Source organism: Lissotriton vulgaris, chromosome 9 (genome assembly GCF_964263255.1).
Source record: "Lissotriton vulgaris chromosome 9, aLisVul1.2, whole genome shotgun sequence".
In the NCBI taxonomy this organism is placed as follows: Eukaryota; Metazoa; Chordata; class Amphibia; order Caudata; family Salamandridae; genus Lissotriton; species Lissotriton vulgaris.
In genome coordinates this window covers 552474079-552500281 of record NC_141697.1, presented here as the reverse complement: position 1 = coordinate 552500281, position 26203 = coordinate 552474079, and the positions used below count along the sequence as shown (strand labels likewise).

At 43.6% G+C, this 26203-nt stretch overlaps 1 protein-coding gene across 1 annotated transcript in view; it reads right to left on the bottom strand.

Moving 5' to 3' along the window:
• Positions 1-1275: 1275 nt before the first annotated feature.
• LOC147691769 (solute carrier family 22 member 6-A-like) overlaps positions 1276-26203 on the bottom strand; it is a 557304-nt gene continuing 532376 nt past the window's right edge. Inside the window, exons 9-10 of the mRNA XM_086938063.1 lie at positions 11904-12104; positions 1276-2753 (exon numbers count right to left, since the gene is read on the bottom strand). Of these exons, the coding sequence (XP_086794189.1) occupies positions 2669-2753; positions 11904-12104 (286 nt within the window). The 3' untranslated portion in view covers positions 1276-2668. The remainder of the gene's footprint in view (positions 2754-11903; positions 12105-26203) is intronic.

Here is a 26203-nt window from a genome sequence, read left to right as displayed (position 1 = left end):
AAAGAAGCACTTGGTGCCTGGCACACGTTGCATGGATGTGCAAAATGTGGTGCCTGTCACATGGTGTCTGGATGTGTGGGGGGGCACAACATGTGCTTTCTTTCTTAAACAAATACCTTCTTTTCTTGATAATGATTTTCTAAGTTCTCCCTCATGTGTTGACCTCAAAAATACTTTTTTCCACCCTTTTCTTTTAAAGAATTTCTATCTTTTGCACAAAATCTCTATCATCCCTCAAAATATACAGAAATAGATTTAAAATTCTAGAAACTATTCTTATTTCTCATCAAAACTTAAAGAACAATTTCTACAGTCATCAATTTGGTTTGATAAATATATTAAAATAAACAACAAAACTCTCGTTTGGAGAGCTTGGCATGCAAAAGGACTTAAATGGATTTGTCAACTCTTTCACAATGATGTTTGTATTCCTTTCACATTAACTGAATCACGCTTCTCCTTTCCATCTTCATATCAAACTAAAATCATATCTTTAATCTCTTTGGTTCAATTTTCCTATAATCAACTCCTACATAAGCATACAGCTTCTTCTCAAGAACCTAGTGTAAGCTAAATTTCTAAAATTCCCCAACTGCATTCCAAATATATAAGAATCTAACTTCTTTACCTAATGACTGAGATAAAATAGAGGTGGAACTCCAATGGGAACCTGACCTACAAACCTCTTTTTCAATTCCCCTATGGAATACAATTGGGACTAAAATGAGGAAATCATCTAGAGCAGCTAATGTCATTAAAACTCTATTTTTTTTTATCTTTAACAGACTATTTATTACTGCTTCTACACTACATAAGATTGATCCAACTCTCCCCTCTTGATTGGTCATCTCACTATGACGATATTCACATAATTGGTTTACTACTTGCAGCTGCATTCGAACAGAATAACAAGGAATGGAAGGATTCTCCTGCCATAACTTTTCAGGCATGGTGGTATGGACCCTGTTATACTCTTAGGCTTGACAAAGCATATGTCCACCCTGTTACCATTGCCATCAAAATAGGCCTTCTTTGGTTATCTGTAATACATTTTCTAGATTTTTCTGCAAGCAATACACGTTTACATGATACTTGAATTGAAGAAGTGCCTAAACCTCTATGATTTTTTGAATATCATTATTATTAATTGTTAAATATGCTTGCCAATTTTTTTTGCTCTTTGATTCTATTAATGTTATGTGGTTGCTCTTTTATTCTCGACAGAGAGATAGAGTAACACATTAATATACGTTTTCTTTTGCTCTCTTTCTAATTTCCTGATCTTACAAATATTTTCTAGAAATGTAGTTTTTTTTTATAACTTTCGATTTTAATTATCTGCTTCGTGTGCATGCCTGTATTTTATCTTATTGTATTTGTATAATAACTTAATACACTTTATCCCTAAAAAAAACCTTATGCTCACACAAGCGGTGATGAATTCTGAAAGTTTTAGGCAGATTCCCTTTGGCCCCAGAAACAGCTGTTCCTCTTACATCAGCCATCACCCCAGGAATTGCATTATGATCCAATAGAAAATTAGAATGAACACTGCCAGTCATTCTAGAAAAGCACAGATCATTAGAGAAACAGAATCATAGTCTGGTAATTGTGAGTAAAGGAACATTTTTCACTGAGCTGGTCTGACTGATATCAGATAGACATCTCAAGCTGCAGTCTTGTTATTTATGACGTTACTAAGAAATCCAAACACATTTGTAACACATGCTTTACAAAAAGAATTTCTTTGCTGAAATGCCTAAACACACATGCATATTTGTTACACTCAATGATAATCAACAAGGAATCCTGCCACAACAAGCAGTTATAATTTAAATAGAATGGAACAGGTAAAATGCAAGCTTAGAAAATGGATTTATTACTTTACATCTGTAGCTTAGATGCAAGGACATTTATAATAAAGTGGGTTGGATATTTCAGCACCTAAATAGGTATGGAGAAATTGAAGAGGGGCTTTTAATAGTTGTTGTCAAATAAGTTTGTTGGGTGCCCTTCTGTCACATAACTTGTACGGTATCATAAGTATGTGAAAACCTATACCATGTCCCTCTATTTTCGCTTCCAGATAGATAATTCCCTCTTGGAGGGATCACCTCAATTACTTTCCTAACTGGAGGTATAGGCTTATGAGTGGGCAGAAAGGCTTTATATAATTAAGATTACACAGTTAACAATGTATCCAGATTCAGAAAACACAGCAAAATTCAGGGTCATCTGTAGGTTGATTGAAAGAAGTGAGAAAGTAGCACACATTGTGCAGTAATATGTTGACAAAATATGGTAGGGGAACTTTTGAGTGACTGATGGTGAAAGTGAATACATATAGTGGGGAATTAAAAATTGCCTCTGAATACTATTCTGTAGACACATCAGCCCTATTCTGTGTCTAGAGTATTGTCAACTCAAAAACATTATATCTGACTGATTACACATGTAAATCTGGTTCTTTTGCATACACTTGAATTCAGGAATCAGAGGCCAGCCATTTTAAAACAGAGCGAATTTCCATGAAGACATCGTGTGGATTGTAAATATATTGGACATCATCACAATTCGCTGGCATTGAACTGTTGCAGGCAACCCCTCTGAGGCCTATCCCCTTCTTAATGAATCCTCCTCATTTGAAGAATCTCTTTTTTCATTCTGGTTATCCGGCTGGGTTTGTCTTCTCCATGCCTGTGCTCTTCAGAAGTATTGTTTCTTTTTGTTCCTCATCAATCACTTTGGTTTTACTGTGTGTTTAAAAATGATGGAAATGAGAAGAAGGCAAAAGATCCAAATGAAATCAAATGCAAATAAAATCAAATGATTTCAAGATGACTTGAAATCTAATGCACATACATGTGATGTAATAAACAACCTTAGCTTAGAGGAACTGAAATATCATGAATATTAAATGGGCACAGATAATGTGTTGCATTTCAGACATCCTAATTTGCCCTAAGCTAATTTATTCATGCTTGTCTTCTCTGTTTTCTCATAAAATATGGGTGTATGTAAGTATGGATGCTCTCTGCGGACAGGTAGCAGTGATCCACAACATTACTGAACAAATGGCTTAAATAGAGCTTTCATGTCTGGGCATATAGAGGACTTGGCTAGGATGGTTCAATTTTCAGAAGTGTGAATTCCTAGTAGGCAATTTTTAATCATCATCTAGAGATATGAAGTCCAATGTGACATTACTCAACATCATAAAAATTACATTAGTATTAAACGTGATATTCCCTTTATTTGGTAAAAAGTTTTGATTGTGGATTGATATTTTAGTTTATGGTATTTGTTCTAACTTCTTAGAGCATAAACCTTGCATAAACCTAGCATAAAAAGTAAGGAACCATAAAGGGGCCAACACGTTTAAAGAATGGGTTTGTGAGGAAAGCCTCTGTTCCCTTGTTCTGAGTAGGGATATCAGTGTTAATTGTGCATTAACCAATAAGAGAGGGGTTTCTAAATATCGATTTCGCAATGTTTTATGTGTCCTATTTGCTAAATGATAGTGAACTATTTTGTGCTTGCATGCATACTGTTTTTCTGCTTTTGTAATCAAAATGTGTGTCTTGATGGTCAGTGGAATGACCCTTTGTTGCCTTAGCTGTGTCCATGTCTTCACCTCTGAGGATAGCTGTGATCTAATTATTCAGAAAACGTGTCAGTTTCCATAACCCTAAGCTCACCATATCTGATAATATTACAATACATTGTACCATGAATGAGATTCAGGGGAATCTTTACAACACCCCTGCAGCCCATTAATGCAGCCGAGTCACTTATATGATGCTCTGGAGGTGCAGTGTGCCTGCCCATATTTATAATAGCTCTATTTATAGACAGGGGGACGCGAACAACCCAAAGGCATCTGGGAATAAAGCAAGTTAAACGAAAACAATGCCTATGTAAAACGTTTAATATATATATATATATATATATATATATATATATATATATATATATATATATATATATATATATAACTTAATTATATAAAAGACACCACTAATTGTCCTCTCCTAACCTAATCATGCTCATAAAGATATAAATCTCAATTTAGTCAAGAGCACTTGTATTCCTATATAGACTAGTGCTACATTAATCACTCTTAGAAGAAATATCAAAGCTGTTTATTATTTCTTTAAGCTTATTTTTTTCTTTTTAAGTAACACTTATTTTTGCCAAAACACATATATATACAAACACAAATATATATAATTTATACAATACAAACAAACAACATATTAAAAAAGTAACCAATTTGCTGGTCTAAACAGCCCACAGCTATTTCCATAGAAGGATGTTGACTTATAATTATGTCACAACATTCCCTATATCCCCTCATCAACAAAAAGGAAGAGCTTCAAAGGGTCAATTCATTTTTCCCTCCAAATTAAATTGAGCTCCTTATTCATATAATGTCATATATTGTATCTCAATTTTCTTATGTTGATGCCTTTATATATACAGTCGACGCGTTTCAACCTTTTTCTTAATTCAGGCCTCTTCAGGACTTTGGGGCAATTCAACCAATTAATTCCTATAGGTTAAGATATAAATTGACTTTTAGTCATCAATTATATTACCATGCGAACACACACCATTCAAAAAAGAGGAAAAATTCTTAAAAAACAATTCAGTACAATCTGATTCCCTCGAGGTAATTGGCAGTAATTACAGATTAAGTCTAACACCCAAAGTGACCAGGATTTATTAAACAAAGAGAGGTCCAAAAATATATTAATTAAAAGTCACTAAACACCATTATAGCCCTCATCGCCCAAACGTGACCGGTTCCTCATCAAAAGCCCTGTTATATACTGACCACGCACCTTAGGTCAAAATCTCTTGTAAAGCAATCCAAACATTGAGGACTCTTTACAGCTCACGAAGCATTTGAGGGGGAAATTAACTTCGACCCATCATGTATCCATATCCTGTATATACAAATATATATTGTCTAAATATCCCAATAGCTGACTTCAATTATCTAGGGGAAAGTCAGCGTAATGGTGGGTGGAGACTCGACTGAGTCCGCCGTTTATTTCTAACCCGGAAGCCTTTCTAGATTCGGCGTTCCGTGGTTGCAGGAGCAGTTAGTGATTTGGTCCCATGATACATAGAAAGAGTATTTTATTCATGGTGAGCACGTTTTTCCCGATATTTAATTTAGCGTTACATTTATCCCGTTTGCAATCATGGGGGCTAGACTTATTTGAACGTTTTGTTTGTTGTAGGCAACGCTGTATCTGCCCCTTGAGAAAAAGGAACAGTGACCCCGTAGAAGCGGGTAATAGGTTATTTCCTCCCAGAGTATTTTCACTTACACGATAATTGAAGTCAGCTATTTGGGTGATGAGGGCTATAATGGTGTTTAGTGACTTTTAATTAACATATTTTTGGACCTCTCTTTGTTTAATAAATCCTGGTCACTTTGGGTGTTAGACTTAATGTGTACATACTGCCAATTACCTCGAGGAAATCAGATTGTACTGAATTGTTTTTTAAGAATTTTTCCTCTTTTTTGAGTGGTGTGTGTTCGCATGGTAATATAATTGATGACTAAAAGTCAATTTATATCTTAACCTATAGGAATTAATTGGTTGAATTGCCCCAAAGTCCAGAAGAGGCCTGAATTAAGAAAAAGGCTGAAACACGTCGACTGTATATATAAAGGCATCAACATAAGAAAATTGAGATACAATATATGACATTATATGAATAAGGAGCTCAATTTAATTTGGAGGGAAAAAGGAATTGACACACTGAAGCTCTTCCTTTTTGTTGATGACGGGATATAGGGAATGTTGTGACATAATTATAAGTCAACATCCTTCTATGGAAATAGCTGTGGGCTGTTTAGACCAGCAAATTGGTTACTTTTTGAATATGTTGTTTGTTTGTATTGTACAAATTATATATATTTGTGTTTGTATATATATGTGTTTTGGCAAAAATGAGTGTTACTTAAAAAGAAAAAAATAAGCTTAAAGAAATAATAAACAGCTTTGATATTTCTTCTAAGAGTGATTAATGTAGCACTAGTCTATATAGGAATACAAGTGTTCTTGACTAAATTGAGATTTATTTCTTTATGAGCATGATTAGGTTAGGAGAGGACAATTAGTGGTGTCTTTTCTATAATTAAGTTATATATATATTTTTTTTAAACGTTTTCCATAGGCATATTTATAATAGCAGCGGCTCCTTCGCTATTGTGGAGGAGCGTCTCCCCCTGTCCACAGAGGAAAACAAAAAAGAAACTGATAAAAAAACAGTTTTATTATAATTTTATTTTTGTTCATGGTGGGCGCCAAGCCTTGGATTATGGCCATGATGATGACAGCATCAGGGAGGAGGCAGGCGGGGAATATTGGTTTGGCCAGCTGTCATAGGACAGCCAAACTGACATGCGCACTGACGTCTCTCCAACCCAGCTGCGTTGCTGGGTGGAAAACACCTGGCACAGGCATCCAGGCCCCAGTGGAGAGCACAATCAGCCCTCTCTGCCCAATCTCGACGCTGCTCTCATAGGTATAACCACCCTGAGAGCAGCTTCTGGATTTGGCCATAGGGGAGCCTCAGCTTGTGACCAGAGAAGCAAAAGGGCAGTGAGCAGAAGAGCGGCGAGCGGCAGCTAAATTTGTTTGTGTTCGTTTTGTTACTGCCCACAGCGCTGCTTACCACTTTTTCCCGACCCCAGCCGCTACTGATTTACAAGGCGAAGTAAAGCCACCCTGTGTGGCTTTCATGGCCTTGTAAATATGGCCCCCATGTTAGACCCTTGTTTAGGCTGGAGGGGCAGCATTCTACAGATGGGCATCATCTGAGACTGGTGACTTTTAAGAGCATGCATACTTTACAGCGTCAGGCTCTGGTGACTATGCCCATTCCTGTACTCCCCCCAATGAATATCAATAGACTGCAATTTCTTCAGAGTTCTTGTGAAACCCTTATCTTATTGTGGTACGCATGAAAAGAAGAAATGCAGTTTCTCCATCTAGTTTTCTTTGGAAAGTAATGATGAGTGACAGAAGACAGGACCTAGCAGTTGCTGCTGTGTCAGATACCTTTCAAAATCTTTAGACCTGATGTAAACTACTGTTAGCATCATGGGGCGGTAAGCTGACATTTCAAGCAATTATTAGCTTGTTTCAACCTTAGGGAAATCCCTCCAATTAGGGATATTCCATCCAATGGTCAATACATCGGGCTCTGTAAAGTAGGCTTGAACTCTCCTAACTTACAGCCCCTGAGATGAGGAGGATTTAGTTGGACTAGAAGGATCAGAATTAGCAGTGCCCGTAACAGGGCTAGGAGGACCATAGGGGTCACAACCAAAGTGGCCTGGACAAGACGTATCAAGTAGAGGAGGAGGATCAGTTAATAGGGTATAAGGAACAGGCTGATGAAGGTCAGGGGAACTGGGACGACCTAAGCCACAAGGACCAATAGGACAGGACCAAAATAAACAAACCCAGCCCAAGAGAACCTAATAGGGAGAACCAGGACCTGTGTACATACCTAGAAGACACTGGTACAAGTGATCCTCACCCTGATCCAGCTGGTTGGCTGGATTCTTATCTACCTAACCTGGTTGTTCTGGCACAAGACTGGAACTTGTCAGAGGGGTCTAAAGTTAGATGAGTGAAAAGGACTTTGGTCTGTTAATAATAGCAGAAAGGGTTTGAGAAACAATTGGCTGAAGGCAGCAAAAATGGCTAACAGCTAACAAAAGGGGTTAAAGGGCTATGGAAATCAGTAAAGGGGAGCTCAGGGTCATAAGAAGGCTCAGATGAGCAGAAGAGGTGGTGAGGGAGTTTCCAGATAGATCATTTCAGATGCCTTAAGGAGGGATTATAAGTAACAAAGAGATCTGATCGCCAGCTGTGATATCACTGGGAATAAAGACCAGCAGTGATAAATCCAGTACCAGACCAGTGGTCTGTGAAACTCTAGGGGCCAGATGAAGAGTGGTGGAGATACATATGTAGTGGAAGTGTTTGGACGGCCAGCAGTGGGGAAATGAGTGTTAAACCAGTCAAGTAGTCCATGTGTGTGTATGTGCAATGGATATGTAGCAAGTGTGTAGACTGTGTGGACGGTGAAAGTCTAAGTACATGGATCCCACTGGTCCATGATGTGATGGAGAGGACATACAGCTTCCATAGACAGTGGAAGAGCCTTGACTGCACCCAAGTGGCTGGTGGATAGCGACTCAGACATTGACATGAGGGAAGATGGATAAAATGCTTATAACAGAAATTCTGTGAGGCCTTATTAGCATTGCTTCTATTTGAGTAACGATGTAGGGCAGATGTTAGGAATAAGGGGCAGCTCAGAGATTTCTCTTCTTAAAGGAGACAACATGTCTATGCAGGGCTTCCCTTTAATCTGTGTCTTTTGACTCTTCAGGAAGGCTGATGACAGCAAGGGGTTGATATCTCACCCTTTATTGTGTGTTTGTTTTAGATACATATTTATCAGAAAGAACTGCCTAGATACCTCTGCTTGGAACCAGCATGTTTGCTACTACTGTGAGAACGATCACTTAGCACACAGCCTATGTATGAGCTACAGCCAGAAATTGACATTTGAAAGAGAATCACCCCAAATAACTGCTGACAATGCATTAGTGGATTACCATCTTTTGTCTGGAAAGTGAGTATAATAGGGAAACTTTGAAATGATAAATCTGCAGGCCACAAGAATGGACGTAACAAAATGCCTTTGTTTATTCAGAGTCTATTACTAATATTGTAAGAAATAATAGTCAATGATTACAAAAACTCTGAGTTTATTTTCCTCTGTTTCTTTTATGCCTATATTTCTTTCTCGTATTTACGTGTAATATTCATTCATATTTTATTGACATTCACTTCAATTAATTATAGTCCCATTCCTTTTCTCATGGTTTCGTGATGGAATACTTCCTTTGGTGGTCCAACAGAGATGGGTTCGTTGGAGGGCTGACTTTACACAGTCCACCATATTTGGGGTAAAAACCTCCATGTAAGGCACAAGGGGAAAAAACAATTTACCTCAAGATCCTGGGAGAAAACTCCTAGCATTTTGCTGGCTAGTCATCATGTTTGTCAAACTTTTCCTTCATAGACAGTTCCTTCAATGTAGAGATTTGTCCACAGTCCAGACAGAATTAACTTCATGACCCCAAACTCTAAATCAGGGCCCTAGTTTTTCATCCTCTCATCATGAGATTGGAATGACGTCTCCCAATTATTCTCTGTTAGTGACTTCATAAGGGGACTTTTACAATTGCTTCTATTTTGATAATTTCACCTTAAATATCAGATGGCAGTATGTCACTGGGATACAACATTTCCAGCTCTGGCCTTTGCTTTTACAAGTCATTGTTTTCAGGTGTTTTAGTCTGATTTATGTAATTGAACTGCACCAGAAATATTAACTCCATAATTCAATGGTTACTTCACAACCGATCTGATGTAATAGCATGGAGCCTTTTCATGATTGTGTTTCTGGGCCTGGAACATTCCCATGGCTTTGTGAGCAAGAGCGAGCACATAGCTGTGGAGGAGAAATGGCTTCAACTATTTTTGTAAAGTTCCTAAAAAAATATATTACTAGCAACCTATGCAGGTAAAACTAAAAGGATTAGGATCATGTGTTAGTCATTTATTTACGTATTTATTTGTAGAGCGCAACTAATACCTAAAGGCGTCTTATGCGTCATGAGATAGCTTCATAAAGGGCCCCCCAAGTCGATGCGTGTTGGCTAATGGTGTAATCATATTGCATTCTATGCCATGTCTGTCAAAATAACTTAGAAACATTAAAAGATTTGGTACCTTTAGATCTATATGTACGGATGGGAGTAATTTGCTGTAGTGTAGTTTTGAAATTGCCTCAAAATTAATTGGGTTTACTTCAGCTGCATAACCCAGCATTTAGACCCTAGGATGCATTTTGACAGCAACAGAACAGGAATAGCACTAGTCAGTAGCCACTCATACTTGTTAATTAAGTTTGTTGTTCCAGCGCATCTGCGGTGAAATTACTTTTAATTTCACGTGCAGTTGGGATTTTTTATTTATTTATTTATAATTACATTTGTTAAGCGCGCAGCTACCCGGAGGTTTCCCGGCGCTAAGGCAAACTGAACGGTATAGGGGGTGGGAGGAACGTCAAACCAGAGGATTAAGTATTAAACAGCCAGGTTTTAATTCCTTTACGGAATGTCAGAAAGCATAATTCAGAGCGTAAAAATTGGGGTAAGGAGTTCCATAAGGAGGGAGCCAGCAGGGAAAACGAACGTCCTCCCATTTTGGCTCTATTGATGCGTGGGGTCCTAAACTTGTTCTGAGTGGAAGACCTAAGTGTGCGGGGGGGGGGGATTACCTAATTTTTTTATAATTTTGCATCACAAGAGCAATTTAGAGTTACCAAAATTACTTCGATTACTCCGGCGTAATAAAGAAATTGCACAGGATTACCTATAAATGCTTGCATCTAATCCAGCTTTAGTAACAATGGTCGCATATCGCAAAATCACAGGGTTTGTGCCCACAAAAGTACTCATCATTATGTACTTGTTTTTGACAGCTGACGGACAAACAATTCAGAATGTCTGCTATTTACCTATCCTCAGGCTAAATAGTGAAGTTTTTCTGCTCTTTTCATGGCATGGCCACTGGCTAAATAATAAATATTTTCTACTGTTTACCAGAGTCCAAGTAAATAGCATAAATTAGTCACAATCTACCCTGCGACTGGCTAACTAGCAACCATCTAAATATAAACCTGGATCTTATGGGAAGAGGGTTTTATAAGGTGATATTCTGAATAGGTCTTCCAAATCTGCCTAAATATTTTGCTTCCTATTTCTGGTGGTCAGGCTTTCTCAAATGGTAAGCCCAGCTGTGTGAAAAATGCTTATTCAACATAGTTTATATGTAAATGTAAATGTGGTATACTTGTAAAGCGCACAGCTGCCCCAGCAAAGGGGCGTCCCTGCGCTGTATACCGCTGTGGAACCCTTCCTGTCTCCCTGTGAGATGCCCCTCCTGGGCACCCCCAAGGTGAAGCCAGGCATCCCAGCGCTGTTGGGGCCATTTTGGAGATTAGAGTTGCAGGTGGGACCCATGATTAGAGTAGGCGCCGAGGCAAGAATTATCGAGTCTGCAGACATTGAGCCCAAGACCTGCTGAGGCGGGAATTGAACGCTGGTCCCGGACCTGATCTCTGCTTCAGGGTCTGCGGCTTCTAACCAGTGAGCCACACATCTCCACATATATAAAAGACTGTCTTAGAATAGTGAATATTGGTGTATCTCTCTCTTACTGTCATACTCATATAGGACAATGTAAACTCATCTCTTTTGTTATGCATGTAGTTGTGTTTTAATTTGTGAGAGGTTCTCATGTTTCTCTCGGTGATTGTGTTTCAAGGTCAGCATGATCCCCTCCATCTCAATGTAAGTGTACGCCTCTCTAGTCAGTGAACAGCTTATGTTCTACTCTGTATATTTATATGTATGCGTGAGATACCTATGTTTCTATAACTATGAACGTTTCTGTGATTTGTAAGTGATGCATTTCTTGTCTTCGGTATTAGTGGTTTGTTTAGCAATCTTCCATTTGTCTCTCCATTTATTACTCAGATATAAACTACTGTTTCCTCTGAGTTAAGGTTAAGGCCTTTGTTTTGCAGTTTAGCTCCATGTAAACGAGTGTTACACTATCAATTATTATTTTTTTTTATCTGAATATATATTAAATGGTTTATGATGTTTTCAGTGTTCTTGTAATGGCCAGTGTAAATAAAAGGAAAATGCAAAAAAAACTAAAATCAGGACTCAGCATATGTTGCACAGTTTAACTCAAAGAGAAAGCAAACATCACCATCCTACATACCTCTCCATGTCTTCTATTGTGTCTGGCAGCGGAAGGTTTAGTGTTTCCGGCAGGAAGTAAGCTCCAATCCCAGAAAGAAAAGCAGCACCCCCATAGATCATCAAAGGCAGGAACCGGAAGTAATCACTGGTCATCTGCACAAGAGGAGCCACAATGCCGCCCACACGGGCAACGGTGCTAGTGAAGCCCATCCCAGTTTGCCTGAAATGGGATATAAAGAACACAGTTCTGAGAGAAGAGCTGCAGTCGCCAGATGGTGTGTCTGTATAGTTTTACCTGTAATCCCTCAATAAACAAGCATTGGCACAACCAATAGGTTTTGAATTTGCATAATCTATTGGCTTTGTCAATACTGCCACGTCATAGTGCTTTCTTTGTCTGTGCAAAATGAAAAAAAAATATTGCCAAAGCTAATAGATTTTGCATAGGTGAAATCTATTGGTTTTGCCAATGCTTGTTGCCAACTCTACCGAGTGGCCTCTGTGTAGAGGGACCCACTGTCAGAGTGCATGTCACAACATATACAATATGCATGTCACGGCATATAAACAGGCTTTTAACTCCCCTGCCTATGTATACAACAGTCCAGAGCCCATCTGCCTCCTGCAGCGGCCATGTATGATGGGTTGGCTTAAGGTGTGTGAGACAACATTGTGCAGACTGAGATAGAGGCATAACACAGAAACAGTCTCCAAATAATGCTTATGGATACAAGTTGATTCAATTTTCAACTTTCAACTCTGGTAACTCCATTTACAGCGAAGTGCAAATCGGTCAGCAAGAATGTAAACATGTGGTAAGCTTGGAATCCAGCAAGGACCACACCTAGAGAACTTTGCTAGATCCGGAACTTCATTGAAATCATGCAAGGTTGCAGAAAAAAACCTTAAATGTTATGAGATTAATCATTAACTACTTTGTTTTTGGTGACTATTGCATTTCCTTAAGAATGTTAGAGAAACTTTTATTTTTACAGGATTGTGAGCCCTAGGAATTGTATAAAGTTCCACACATGCAATGCAATAACTTCTTTTTTTATTTCCCTTTGTATTCATTTAAGATTGTTATGTCGGTGGTTTAAAAATTCAAATAGAATGTCCTTCAGGCTGCCTGCAGGAAACACTGTCACGTGATGAGCTTGGATTTGGAGCTGAGGGAGATGGGGTAGAGCACGCTCAGAGATCTTCTTTCGCCTTCAACAGAAAGTTCCATGCATTTGAGAAGCACATTCCTTATTTGTATTTTCTGTTAGGGAGTAACACCAGAGGGGGACAGCATGTTGTGTATATGTTGGCAGTTGCAGGATCCACAGCCTGGCGTCAATAGAGGATGTTGTGCCAGAAGCGGCCATATTGTCAGGTCCCTTGCCCCAAAAGACCTTGACATGCTTCTCTATACTTGAACTGCAGATAAATCAGAAATGTAAGCATGTGTGTAGCATAGAATCATGCAAAGAGGGTGGCTAGAGGACTTCGGGGTTAGTTGTCAGGCACTACAGAGGGACAAGGGAAGTAATGACAAAGCAGGAGGGGGTAGAAGGGACATTAAAGAAACAACAAAGCTGGAGGGAGTGGGATAGGCAGGGCAAGCAACAAGGATGGGATGGGGTGGAAGTGTCAGAGAGTGGTTGCAAACACATGCACTTCCATTGAGTACTAGTATAAAATGAAAAACAAAAGTATCTCTGCAAGAGGGCAGCCAGTGGAAGGATACTGGCCATTGGAAGCAGTACTTGGTCCAGGCTCCATGGCAAGAGGAAGACTCTATGACTGAAAGCCCAGGAGGAAGACGGAGGCAAAGAGAAGGTTCTGACCAATAGTAAGAAAGGAAACAAGGGTGATGTATGAGCCACGTGGGAGCCAGGCAATGGTAAGCAATGGTTGGGGTTTAAGGCCCTTTCAAAATTTTCAAGATGCAAAAGATATTGCAAGACAGCGCAAGCTCTGTGCAGGCGCAACCTAAAAATAAGCAAAAGCCTGCATAATTATTTTCTGCTGTTGTGATCAGCATAATACCTCTTAAGTCTTGCTGCTTTACTTTACTTCATTTTCAAAAAGCCTTTTTATAGGTGCAGCGTGTGGGACCCAGTGTACTGAAAATTAATATTCACTCTAGTGAATCAACTGTGAGCACCTCAGGCCTCTTGGCTAAAGAATGACGATGGCGCTGAGTGCTTTAAGTGGGAAAGGGTCAGACGGACCGAAGCCTGCAAAGCACAAAAAAATAAAACACAACATATTGAACCAGGGCTACATTAAGTCACTCTGATTTCAGGGGGCATAGCCACGAGCTGAGCATGGCGGACGTGTAGCGCGTTAGCTGCGTCCCATGCCCGCAACAATTGCTGAATATCCTGGGACCCCGGGGCCCTAACCGACCCATTGCAGTTCGCCGATAACGACGTGGAGGTAGCCGACCGTCACAGACTAGCTGCAAGTTCCGACGATGAACCGTGAGTGAGGGAGCCTTTCGGCACTGGTGCGGCCTGGGTGCGCGAGGTGAAGCCGCGGCCTGAATTACCGGAGGGAGACGGCGAAAACTGCGTTGTGCGGGTGTTGGCGGAAAGGAGCACTGCCTTGAAGCATATTTGCCGGATGGGCCGCAGAAGCGAGGACAACCCCACGCCCGTGCACCAGCAGCCACCCGAGACCTGGCGGGGTTGATTACACGCGGCGCCTGTACTTCTGACGCCAGAAGACCCGAACCGATATAACGCTACTGGGTGACCGTCGACAGCAAGGCGCATAGTGACTGGCTATCCCAATAGAAGAGTAAATCCACGCACACTAAGGAGCTGGGTCCTGGCACTGTACCCGGGAGGCGCCCTTCACATTCACTGGAGCACGGCACCCGGCTCCAATTTGATGATTGTCGCCGACACGGAGCTGCGCCCCTGCCAGGGTAAGAGCTATTGGGCATCTGTAGTTGGAACGAGACTGCACCGGTGCTGACCACTTGGGCACCACACGGCCTCGAGACACGCGGATCTGCCACGGTACTAGCGGCGCATGGTGGCAGGACTGCAAGAGCGCCACCGGTTAACTAACGGAGGAGCCCCTCTGGGAAACATCAGTGGCGATATTTCTCTGGCAGTATTTGCGACCCATTGGAGCATTGGACGCGGCGCTGCCATACACTCGGTTGACGCCGCTGCTTCAGGCGTGTTGAAGGCGTGCAAACCTCGGCCCTGGGCTGAGTCACTTCAGGGTCCAGGGACCTCACCTGGATGCGCCTCCGACCCTACTGGACAACCCCATTTCGCTGCCCACAGTGCTGCTTGGTGTGGCGCCAAGTGAGCAGTGTCGACGCAAGGAGCGCACTAGATTGATAGGGTCAAGCGGGACTATACCACCGCCACCCTGCAGACGAGAGCTATAGGTAAACACAGGACCAAAGTACAAGAGCAGGGCGGAACGCTGACACCCAGGCCACTGGCTCGGAGGACCCGCTGGCTTCCTCCAACGTGAAAATTATACCACCGACAGGAAAATGCACGCAAGACGCGAAGCTAGAGCTCATCCTAGCTGAAATAAAGGCCTTCCGGGAAGCACTGGAACTCCGCATGGACAACATGGCAACAGGTTTGTCGCTCCTTCGAGCGGACCATAACAAACTAGCTGAAAAGGTAACAGAGCACAAACTCACACTTGTTGATCTCATACCTCAACAAACGGACCACTCGACCAAGTTAGTGAATATGGAGAAGCAGATTAAACTGATATGGGACAAAATGGACGACGCAGAAGGGCGGGCTCGCCGCAATAATGTGCGCATTTTGGGAATTCCGGAAAGAAGTGAGTGGAGGAACCCAATGCAATTTGTCGAGGACTGGCTAAAGACAATTATGGGCCCGCAGGACCTGACCCCGCTGTACAGTGTTGAAAGGGCGCACAGAATGCCGTCAAGACCTCCAAAACCAGGAGCGCCGCCGAGACCACTGATAGCACGCCTGCTGAATTATAGGGATAGGGATGCGGTCCTAAGAGTGGCAAGAGAGAAGGCATCGATACGGTATGAAAACAAAACCATTTCAGTGTACCCTGACTTCACCCCAGCGGTGCAAAGAGCCAGAGCGACGTTTATGGGTGTGAAACACAAGTTGCGAGACAGGAACTTAAAGTACGCCTTGGCATTCCCTGCCCATCTTAAAGTTTTGTATGAGAACAAATCATACTTCTTCGACTCCCCCGAGGAGGCGGCGGAATGGATGGAGGTGACTCTGACACCCACGAACTCCCAGTAACCATTCGAAGAAGACACTGGAGACGGACCTACGCGCCCTGAGGAGCGGAGGTGAAACGGCTCAGGAGGAAGCCACGCAAATGCACCGGCGGTGACTGGGAAGTCGAAAATGGACCGCTCTGGGAAATCGACGGGTGGGGTCCAACTGACGACGGCGGCGATAGCTGCCCACAATGCAAGAGACAACTCCGACACATGCAGCAAATCAGGCACACAGACGGAAGTATCTGGTTCCGCGGACAGCCTGCAGCTGTTCCCCAAAATCACGGCACAAGCAGCTGAAGAATTCTGAGGACATCCACCGTAGAGCTGGTCGGTAATGTATGAAACATATGTATGGACGGTGATGGGTTGGAGGGCATGGGACACACACTGGCTTGGGGCACGCTGTGATTCCATCGACAGGCCATAGCGAGTGCGAGTGGGTCTCCACCCCCCAACGAATAGACATGTCTTGGTATAACTTTCGCCCACGTTGGGCAGTACCGTTCGGACCTCGGGGGTTGTTACTCGGGGACCTTGATGTTCAGGGGTTGCAAGTTCAGGGGGCACTCAACTTTATTCTTAACCTACACATGGCCTTACTGGCACGAGGCTTGTTGACCATATCCTCCGTGGACACTGATGGGGACCCTTAATAACTACAAACTGTGCACCTGGAATGTGAGGGGTATGGGGTCCATACAAAAGAGGCATAGACTCTTGGCACAACTCAACAAAAGAAGGGTGATGGTGGCCTGCCTCCAAGAAACACATTTGAACAGTGCGGAGGGTGTAAAACTTCAAAAGAAATGGAAAGGACAATTGTTTGCCACCTCCTACTCAGCATTTTCTAGGGGGGCGGCTGTGTGGTTCAGGAACTCGGTGCCCTTTAAATTGGTAGAAAAAAGAACTGACACAGAAGGTAGATATGTGTTTGTACGTGGTATACTAGATGGCCTCCCCATTGTTATAGGCAGTGTGTATGCACCGAATTCAGGTCAATCCGATTTCTTGTTGAGCATTAATGGTGTACTAGCGGAATGGGTAGAATATCCCTGGGTGATAGGTGGGGATTTTAACGCGGTTCTAGGTCTACCATTAGATAGATCGCACCCACCCCCACAGGCCACTGAAAGCCGGCGACAGGCAGACGCACTAACACGATGGGCGGAGGGCTGGGAATTAGCTGACGCGTGGCGTAGTAAACATGTAATGGACAGGGAATACACTTTTTACTCCCCGCGCCATAAACTACATACCAGGATAGACCGGTTTTTCTGTGCCAAACCATTGCTGGATGCATTTCTAATAGCAGAACATATGGGGAAAACTCTATCAGATCACAACCCAGTAGAAGTCACAATACAGTGGGGTAGGGCCCCGTCGCCTATACCAACATAGCGACTCGACACGGAACTACTTGAAGATACTGTGTTCAAAACATCCATTGCAGAGGCAATTACACATTACTTCACAGTGAATACGAATACTGCTAGCTCTCGTCAGATCGAATGGGATGCCTTTAAGGTGGCGATTACAGGGGAAGCAATGGGATCGCGAGTAGGTATGAGACGGAATGTGTTGGAGAAACTCAGGGAGGTGGAGGGGCGCCTGGCTATGTTGGAAAATGATGCTGCAGGCAAGAACTTGCCGTTCACACCACTGCAAGAGGCGAATGTACAACATGCTATACTACTGGAGGAACTGCGCGTGCTTGATTACAGAGAATACACATGTAAACAGCACACACAGGTGGATAGATCAGGCCCACTGCTGGCGCGTATAGTGAAAGATGTCCCAGGGTACATGCCCATACTGGAGGTCACCGACCATGGGGGGTCTCAAGCCACGACAAAAAAAAACATTAACACCGCCTTCAGGGATTACTATGAGACACTATATGGCCCACACCAACCCCTCTCAGACACAGCATTCAAAGAGTTTATGTCAGGACTCGATTTACCACGCCTAGAGGACAGACAGGGGGAGGAACTGGCACGACCTCTTACGATTGCAGAAGTTCGACAGGCTATCCGCTCACTCCCGCTGAACAAAACCCCAGGAACGGACGGCCTCCCGGCCGAGTTCTACGTGAACTATATAGATCTACTTGCCCCGCGCCTTCACATTCTATACCAGGAAGCATTACATACCCACACTCTGCCGCAGACATCCCTACAGGCTTTAATTGTCTCACTACTGAAACCAGGCAGGGACGGCATGCACCTGGCCAATTATAGACCCCTATCCTTACTGAATACGGACTATAAAATATTAAGTAAGATCTTAGCGACGAGACTACCTCAGCACATCCCACAACTTATACACACTGACCAGTGCGGTTTTGTACCAGGCAGAAGCACAGCCCTGAACCTAAGGCGCCTGAGCCAACTAATGCTGTGCGACCAACCACTAGTGAGGACAGAAGGGTGTATCTCCCTAGATTTAAAACAAGCCTTTGACTCCCTCAGATGGGACTTCATGTTTGCGACGCTCATCCATTTCGTTATACCACCCGCATACGTGGCATGGGTCAAATTGTTATACACCCAACCAACGGCTCGGGTGCGTACGAACAAGTGCATCTCTGAACCACTGACCATAGAGAAAGGAACCAGGCAGGGATGCCCACTCTCCCCGCTCCTTTTTATACTGGCCCTTGAGCCATTACTTTGCAAACTTCGCACTTTTGCTCACCACCGGGGCATACAAAGGGCAGGTACGATACATGTGGTCTCAGCCTACGCAGACGATATTATTCTGTACCTGCAGGATTTAAGAGGTGACCTGGATCCTATCCCTAGTATTTTTGAAGAATTCCGTACACTTTCAGGCCTTACTATCAGTGTACCTAAATCCTATGGGTTCCACTTCAGTGACACAGGAGCAAATACCCCACTGCTGTTCACACCACACACCCTCCAAATAGCAGAGTCCACCTTCCGGTATCTAGGGATACAAATATATAGAGAAGCAGAGGACATGATCCAAGGCAATCTAGGCAGGGCCATTGCAACACTGAAATCACAAGTAAAATTCTGGACTGCACTACCACTGTCAGTGGCAGGCAGGATAGCCATATCTAAAATGGTAGTCCTGCCGCAATTGATTTACTACTTCACGGGACTACCGTTTGTGATCCCAGCCGTTGTCTTCCAGAAATTGAACACAACACTAACGGAACTGGTCTGGGGGTCGGGAAGGAGACACATTAGTCTGTCCAAACTGCAGCTGACTACTGCGACAGGCGGAATGGGTGTACCGGATTTTCGAGCATATAAGTATGCCTGCCAGTTACAGTGGCTGGCCTACTGTCTGGCGGGTCGTAACCTACACGAACTTAGCAGGTCAGAAGCGGACTGGTCAAAAGGGTCCATCCACACCCTGTTGCTACCAGGGTCGGAGATCCCTAGAAGAGGGCAGTGAAATACACATCCCCAACGTTCTCGTATGCCCCCACGATACCACTTCTGGGTGTCCCACTAGGCATGGAATTGCTCTCGAACCAAACACTTACTGCGTGGCAGGAAGTGGGGGTTACACAGATAGGAGACCTGTTCGCAGATGGCCAGGGTATGTCGTTTGAGGACTTTGGGGAGACCCATCGAGCGCCAGGGGGCACATTCCTCTTACATGCTCGAGTACGAGGGTACATAGCCAGGACATGGGCGCCTGCAGGTACGGAACCCCCCACAAACCCCCTATTGACGATGCAATACCTCATGGGAACGGGCAGCCATCTGACGAAATGGATTGCAAACGGAATAAGAACCGGGAGGGTGATCTCATTGCAACCCTTGAGAACTAAATGGGAGGATGATGTGGGTAGGCCGTTCAGAGATAAGGAGTGGGAACGTATACTCAAATTCCCCCAAAAAGTCTCAAGGAACCCTAAATTTAAATTCATACAACTCATGATTTTACACAGGGCTTACCTATCGCCACACCGTTTACACTTAATGTTCCCTAACACACTTGATAGTTGCCCACGTTGCAGTATGGCGAGTGCACGCCTGATACACATGTTATGGGACTGCCCGAAACTGGGGTATTACTGGACCACGTTGCATGACACCCTACTTAAATTGGCACTGTCCAAGCCGTATGCCACTCTGGTTTACTCCGTACTCGGGCTTGGACCTACAGAGCATAAAAAAAGTGTCACCACCCGATTCACAGACCTAGCCTTGCTATTAGCAAAACACACAATTACCATGCGATGGAAGCCAGCTAGACCCCCAAACCCAGATGTGTGGAGGGTGGAGGTACTACGATGGGGAAAAGCAGAGGGTGAAGCGCTACAGCACGAGGAGCGTAGAGGCCTAAGGAAGAACTTGTCCTCCCTGGAATGGAATACTATCCTTGGGGCTTTTGAGGCTGATGGGTCCCCGGAATCGGGCTCTGAGCTATCTGATGCGTAGAGGCTGTGAGATAGGAGAAGTACCAAGGCGACCCTAGAGGGCTAATACTGATAAGCACCTCGGCAGTCCCGGCAGACCTGAGTGCACAGGCAGAACCTAATAAAATTCACAAAAGGTATACCGTCCTCATGTGTTCCGTGATGCATTAAAACATGTGCTGCCATTGTGCCAGTTGTAGCCATGTAATATGTATTTTCAAATGTACCTAACTGAGTGCTGGGAGTGGAAGGTTGAGGGTGGGGGGAGTTTAGGTTATATAAGGTTGGACTGTATGGTAAAATCAAAACAAAACTGTTGAATGATGCTATGTCACTTGATATGGATATGTGTACGTATATAAATGCTTGAAACGTGATTCTATCGCAGCAAAATGTAAAGTACACATTCATATTGTTAATAAAAAGAATTTGAAAAAAGTCACTCTGATTTCATCTTTCACTGGCTAAAGAAGTATAAAACAAAGTGCTGATTGTTACATTCCGGAGATTCATTACAACACCAGCACATGTCCCTTTTATGACACGGCGACAAATCAATATGATGGATCCTGTTGTCTAGAGTTGGTTTTAATTGGACCCAAGATACTATTTCATGTAAGTTCATGTTATATTCTGGTCTTCTCCTTCTCTGCTGCTCAGCCTGTGTGTGTGATGTCATTAGAATGTTCGTGTATGCATCGTTTGAATGTGTGGTCAGTTTGAGTGAGTTGGACTGAGCAGCTGGATGCTGCTCCCGGTGGGGCCTTCCTTTCTACCAACTATGACTAATAATTTAACTTAAGTATACCTACGATTATTGGATTTACTTATTTTACAATGACATTTAACTTTGTAACAATGGCGACGAGGGAGAAAGAACTACGTGTGCAGGAACTACATTTGAAACTTGAATCATGGAACTACAAACATGATTGCAAATTAACTGTAAGAAAAGCTAAACAACGCTTTTGATGCCCCACCGTTGTCATGTTACATCTGACAGCCTACTGAAAACATCCATAAAGGTATCTTTCAAGCATTGGACTTTGTGGGCCTTATTGTGTTTTAAAATAGCAGATTTAATTATCTGGATTGTCGGACTTTGACATAAAGAAGGAGGAGTTTCAGCGTGGAGGCGTATGTGACATTGTGTGGCTGGTATGCCTGGAAATCCATTGCCATTTGTAATGTACTGTGCTTTGCCTACCGTAATTTCCAACGGTCATTTTTCCTCAGCTGAAGATCTGTTTCTTGGCCGGCTGAATGCTGAATGATGACGCAACAGAATACTGCCACAGTATTGGTGATTCTGTAGAACGCGTCGTCATCTATGGACGCGCGTCAGCGTCATGAAGGGTCAAGTTCACGCAGTGTTTATGTGCATGTACGTGCATCATTGGCAACAACTGTCATGGCAGGGTCAAAGAGCATCAAGATTACGCATGACTGTCTGCAAAAGTCTTTCTTTCATTGTGCTCCTGTCTCCTCAGTTACATCGAGTGGATTTTCAAAGTGTTCTTCATGAGAAAGGTACTGTTTTAATTGACATTTTGACCGAGATGGATTTTGAGACTGCCACAGATCGCTCACCGGAGTTGTTTTCTTCTGAAACTTCCAACATTACGTACTGTATTTTTAATTCTGTTCCATCTCTGCCATCTAGTGTCTATTTTTCATCATAGCAACACTACATGAAAGTATTATCCATGCGATTTAGACACTATGGATTCAATTATTTTAATGTCAATAACCTGCCTTGCTGGAGAAGTGGAGCTGTTTATCGTGGCAACGGTGACTACTTTTATTGTTTTGGTTTCTTATTTTGAATTATTTGCTAATCACATGTGTATTTGTGATGATATGTTTACGGTAGTTTACATGTGTACAGAGAGACTAATTTAGTTTACTTTTACTGCGTGAAACTGTTTATGTGCTGAGATTTTTGGTCAAGTGCTCCTTTACTGTCATTTTAATGGATTAATTTACGTTTACTGAATTGAGCTACTTTTGTAATGAAACCTTTGTTCAGGTGCTCATTTGATTTCTTTAAGTTATGATTTTTAATGGTCATGTTTTACTATGCAGAGTCGTGGAAGTGCTAGATTTTTCTTTCATGGTAATGAACCACATATGTGCTCAAATTATTGAGGAGTTCATTCTTTGTAGTATTTGTTTTATTTGGTTAAGCCATAGAAGTGCGCTATTTGAGTTGGGATGCTCAATTTAATTTATTTCTAGGGATTCTTAGTAGGAGCGTGTGATTCTACTATATGTTTTGGAACTACTATTGGTAGGTGTTGAGATTTATTTTGCTGTATGCTTTGATGAACCACTTTTTCTTAGTGCTCTATTCTAATAGAGGAGTTCACATTTTTACTGTGAGGAGTTGTGCAGGGGTTACATTTTTCTTCTATTGTATTGAACCACTTTTAGTGCTCAAAATATTTTGATGTGTTCAATTCTAGTCTGAATTTTCTGAAGATTAGTTTTCCAGTTTTTGGAGTGTTGTAATTTGGGTACATTACGTTGGGGTGTCATGTACCCCATGCACTAGCAGTTATGCACCGTGTGCTGTTGTTCATTTTCTGTGAAGAGCCGTTTTGTCATGAACCACTTTTACTGTGCTCTATGTTTAGAGGAGTTCATGTGTTTACTTTGAGGATTTGGGCTCATTTTTATTGTGCTTTATTTTAGAAGTATTGAAAATATTCGAATTTGATATTTAATTTTCTATCTATGGTTCTGAGCCATACTGTACCTTTGCTCATTTGTATTGTGATGTTCAGTTTTTCATGTTTTAAGTGTGTTTCGGGTAGCGTGTTGGGAAGTTATGTACCCCTTTGATATGTGTTTTGGGTATATCCAATGCCGTTTGTTCTACCTTGTTTTGTTCTATTGTAGACTGTTTTGTGCGGTGTGTTACTTAGCTTAGAACTGCTGCGTCCTGTCTTTGTTATTCTATTGGAACGCCATCTAGTTTGGTTCCCTGTTTATTGCTTTTTGTGACAGTCTGGCCAACTGGCATAATTTGTGATATTTAGGGTTTTGGTTTGTGTTGGGGGTGGTGGTTATGTGAGGTCTTATTTGTCAGATTGAATTGTTATGTGATGTCTTTGGCATTGGTTTTATGCGAGGTGATATTATGCTTCTTTTCATGTTTTGTTCAAGAATTCCTATATTACGCTATATTGCTATTTCATAATTTTTATTTGTAGTCATTCATTTATTTGTGTTGACTACGTATTTGAAATCCTGACCTTGTCGTCATCAGGGCATACTGTAGTTATTTTCTCTTGCTTTCTTTTCTTTTCTTTGTTTTGTTTTAAAAGAGGGAGATGTGTTATATTCTGGTCTTCTCCTTCTCTGCTGCTCAGCCTGTGTGTGTGATGTCATTAGAATGTTCGTGTATGCATGGTTTGAATGTGTGTGTCAGTTTGAGTGAGTTGGGCTGAGCAGCTGGATGCGGCTCCCGGTGGGGCCTTCCTTTCAACCAACTATGACTAATAAACCAACGTAAGTATACCTACGATTATTGGATGTACTTATTTTACAATGTACATTTAACTTTGTAACAGTTCAGCATCCAAATTAACCCTTTTGAACTTCTTTCTGTGCAAGAGTAGCAATAACACGCAGATAATGTGCCTCTTACTTTAAAATATTTCTGCCAATTGTTTAATTGTTAATAGTTCAGGAAATTGGTGCAATATAAAATGTTAAATATCTTGCTGCATGCTTATTTTAGCTATTCTTTCTCCAATAAGTCTATATTTAGAAATTTGTCATGCAAATGTTTATATTTGAAATGTATGAGCTGTGATCTTAGTTACACAGGACATGCTTCTTTTGGATGTTTTTTCAAAGATGCTTTCAGGCCTTTTAGACCCTCCTCTCTTTTTCATCCACTTAAAGCAGTGTCCGAGTTCTTGCATGAGTGAACAAAAGACAGCATAAAGTCATTTCTTGTGAAACTGCCCATATGTCAGTAAAAATAGCCTATGTACTTCCTACCTTAGTCCCTAGTTTTCATACGAATTGCATTTCCACGTCTCAGAGTGAAGACATGCCAAGGGTGTACCCCATGGCCAGACTTGCCAGGGGTATAAATAAAGGAGAGCAAGACTTCTCATTGCTGAACCCATGCTGGTACTTACTGCCAGTGTGAGGATCCGTCATTTCAGTGTTACCTGCTAGGCCCATATGCACCAGCCCGACTGACTGCACTAGCGCCGAGAATCCCGATTGCCACACGCTCCTTCTCCTCTGGCTCCAGCAGCCCCAACTGGAGTCGACTTCACTGTGAGCCCGCATCACGCAGAAATGCACGGCTCGCTGCACGTGCAGAAGGCCCCTGCAGATGGGCCACACGGCCAAGGAGGGTTTAGGGGGCAGCCGAGCAACACGAGGTCTGCCCACCGGGCAGATTTGGGACGGGGTGGGGGGGGCGAGCATAGGCAGCCATTTTGCTGCTTTGGGCTGCCTTGGGAATAGCCCAAAGGCAGCCCAAATTTAAATAAATAGCCCAAGCAAGCATTTATATGGGGATTCCGCGCTGTCCCAGCCACCATTTTAGATTTGGTAACCCGTGGCTGGGAGCGTAGGACAGGTGACAGTTTTTATTTCGTGGCTGTGGTGTAGTGCGAAGTTTCTGTAATGGCCCACAAGGATTTTCGGGTGCTTGAGGCCATCCGCCTGCTGAGCGAGGCGGGGCGTATGGACCTCTTGGTGGGACACCAGGCGCGCCCGGTGAGGCGCGTGTCCGCGGGGGTCGCAGCGGCAGTGTTGGCCTGCTCGCCGCCTCGTAAGGCGGTGCACAGCCAGGTAAGGGGGCAGGGGCCTGCGGTGAGTGGGGGAGCGGCCCTGCTGTCGGGGCAAAAGTTGAGTATAGGCGGCCGGGGTGGCTGGCGGGGGGGGAACTGCCAATGGCCCCCCGCTGGTGACTCACCGGGCTCTTGTGGCGGGGGATCCGGGGATCGGACCATGCGGGCGGTAGTGGAGCGGGCTGGGAGCGCTGCCGGCGGCTCCCAGCCATGCTCGGATGTGAGGCAGAATGAGGCCTGCCCGGCTCTGAAAGGCGGGGCAGAGCGAGGGAGCCGGGCGGGTCGCAGGACACAGACGCGTGCAGCTCGGGCCTCTGCTGATGTGAGCGGGGGCCCGAGCGGGTTGGCAGGCAGGAGGGGCAAGGGGGTGCCTGAGAGGCCAATACACACGAGCGTGTCCCTGCAGGCCGGCCGCCCAGGCAGTGGAGTTGGGTTCCCGGGGGTGGGTGGGGACGGGGGGTGATCAAGGGGGGGTTACTGGGGAAGATGGAGCAGGCAGTAGGAGGCGGAGGAGGGAGAGCCCCTCCCCTCCTGGCAGAGCGAAGGTGGCAGTGGGGGTCAGAGGGCGGCGGGGTGTTGGGGGGTGGGGAAGGTGAGTCAGGGGTAGACTGGGGGGGCACAGGTGGATGGGTGGGTTGGGGGACCAGGTGGGGGATCCTGGGGGGGGCAGGTTGAGGAGGGGGTGGGGGATGGGATAGTGCAGGTGGAGGAGACACAGTTGGGGGAGGGTCATTTGTCCCCGTTGCTGTTGGACTCCAGAGAGAGTGAGGTAGAGGTGGAGGTGGGAGGGGGTGGCATGGAGGTGGGAGGGGGGTGCCAGGCTCTGGGGAGGTAGGGGGGGTTTGGGCAGAGGAGGG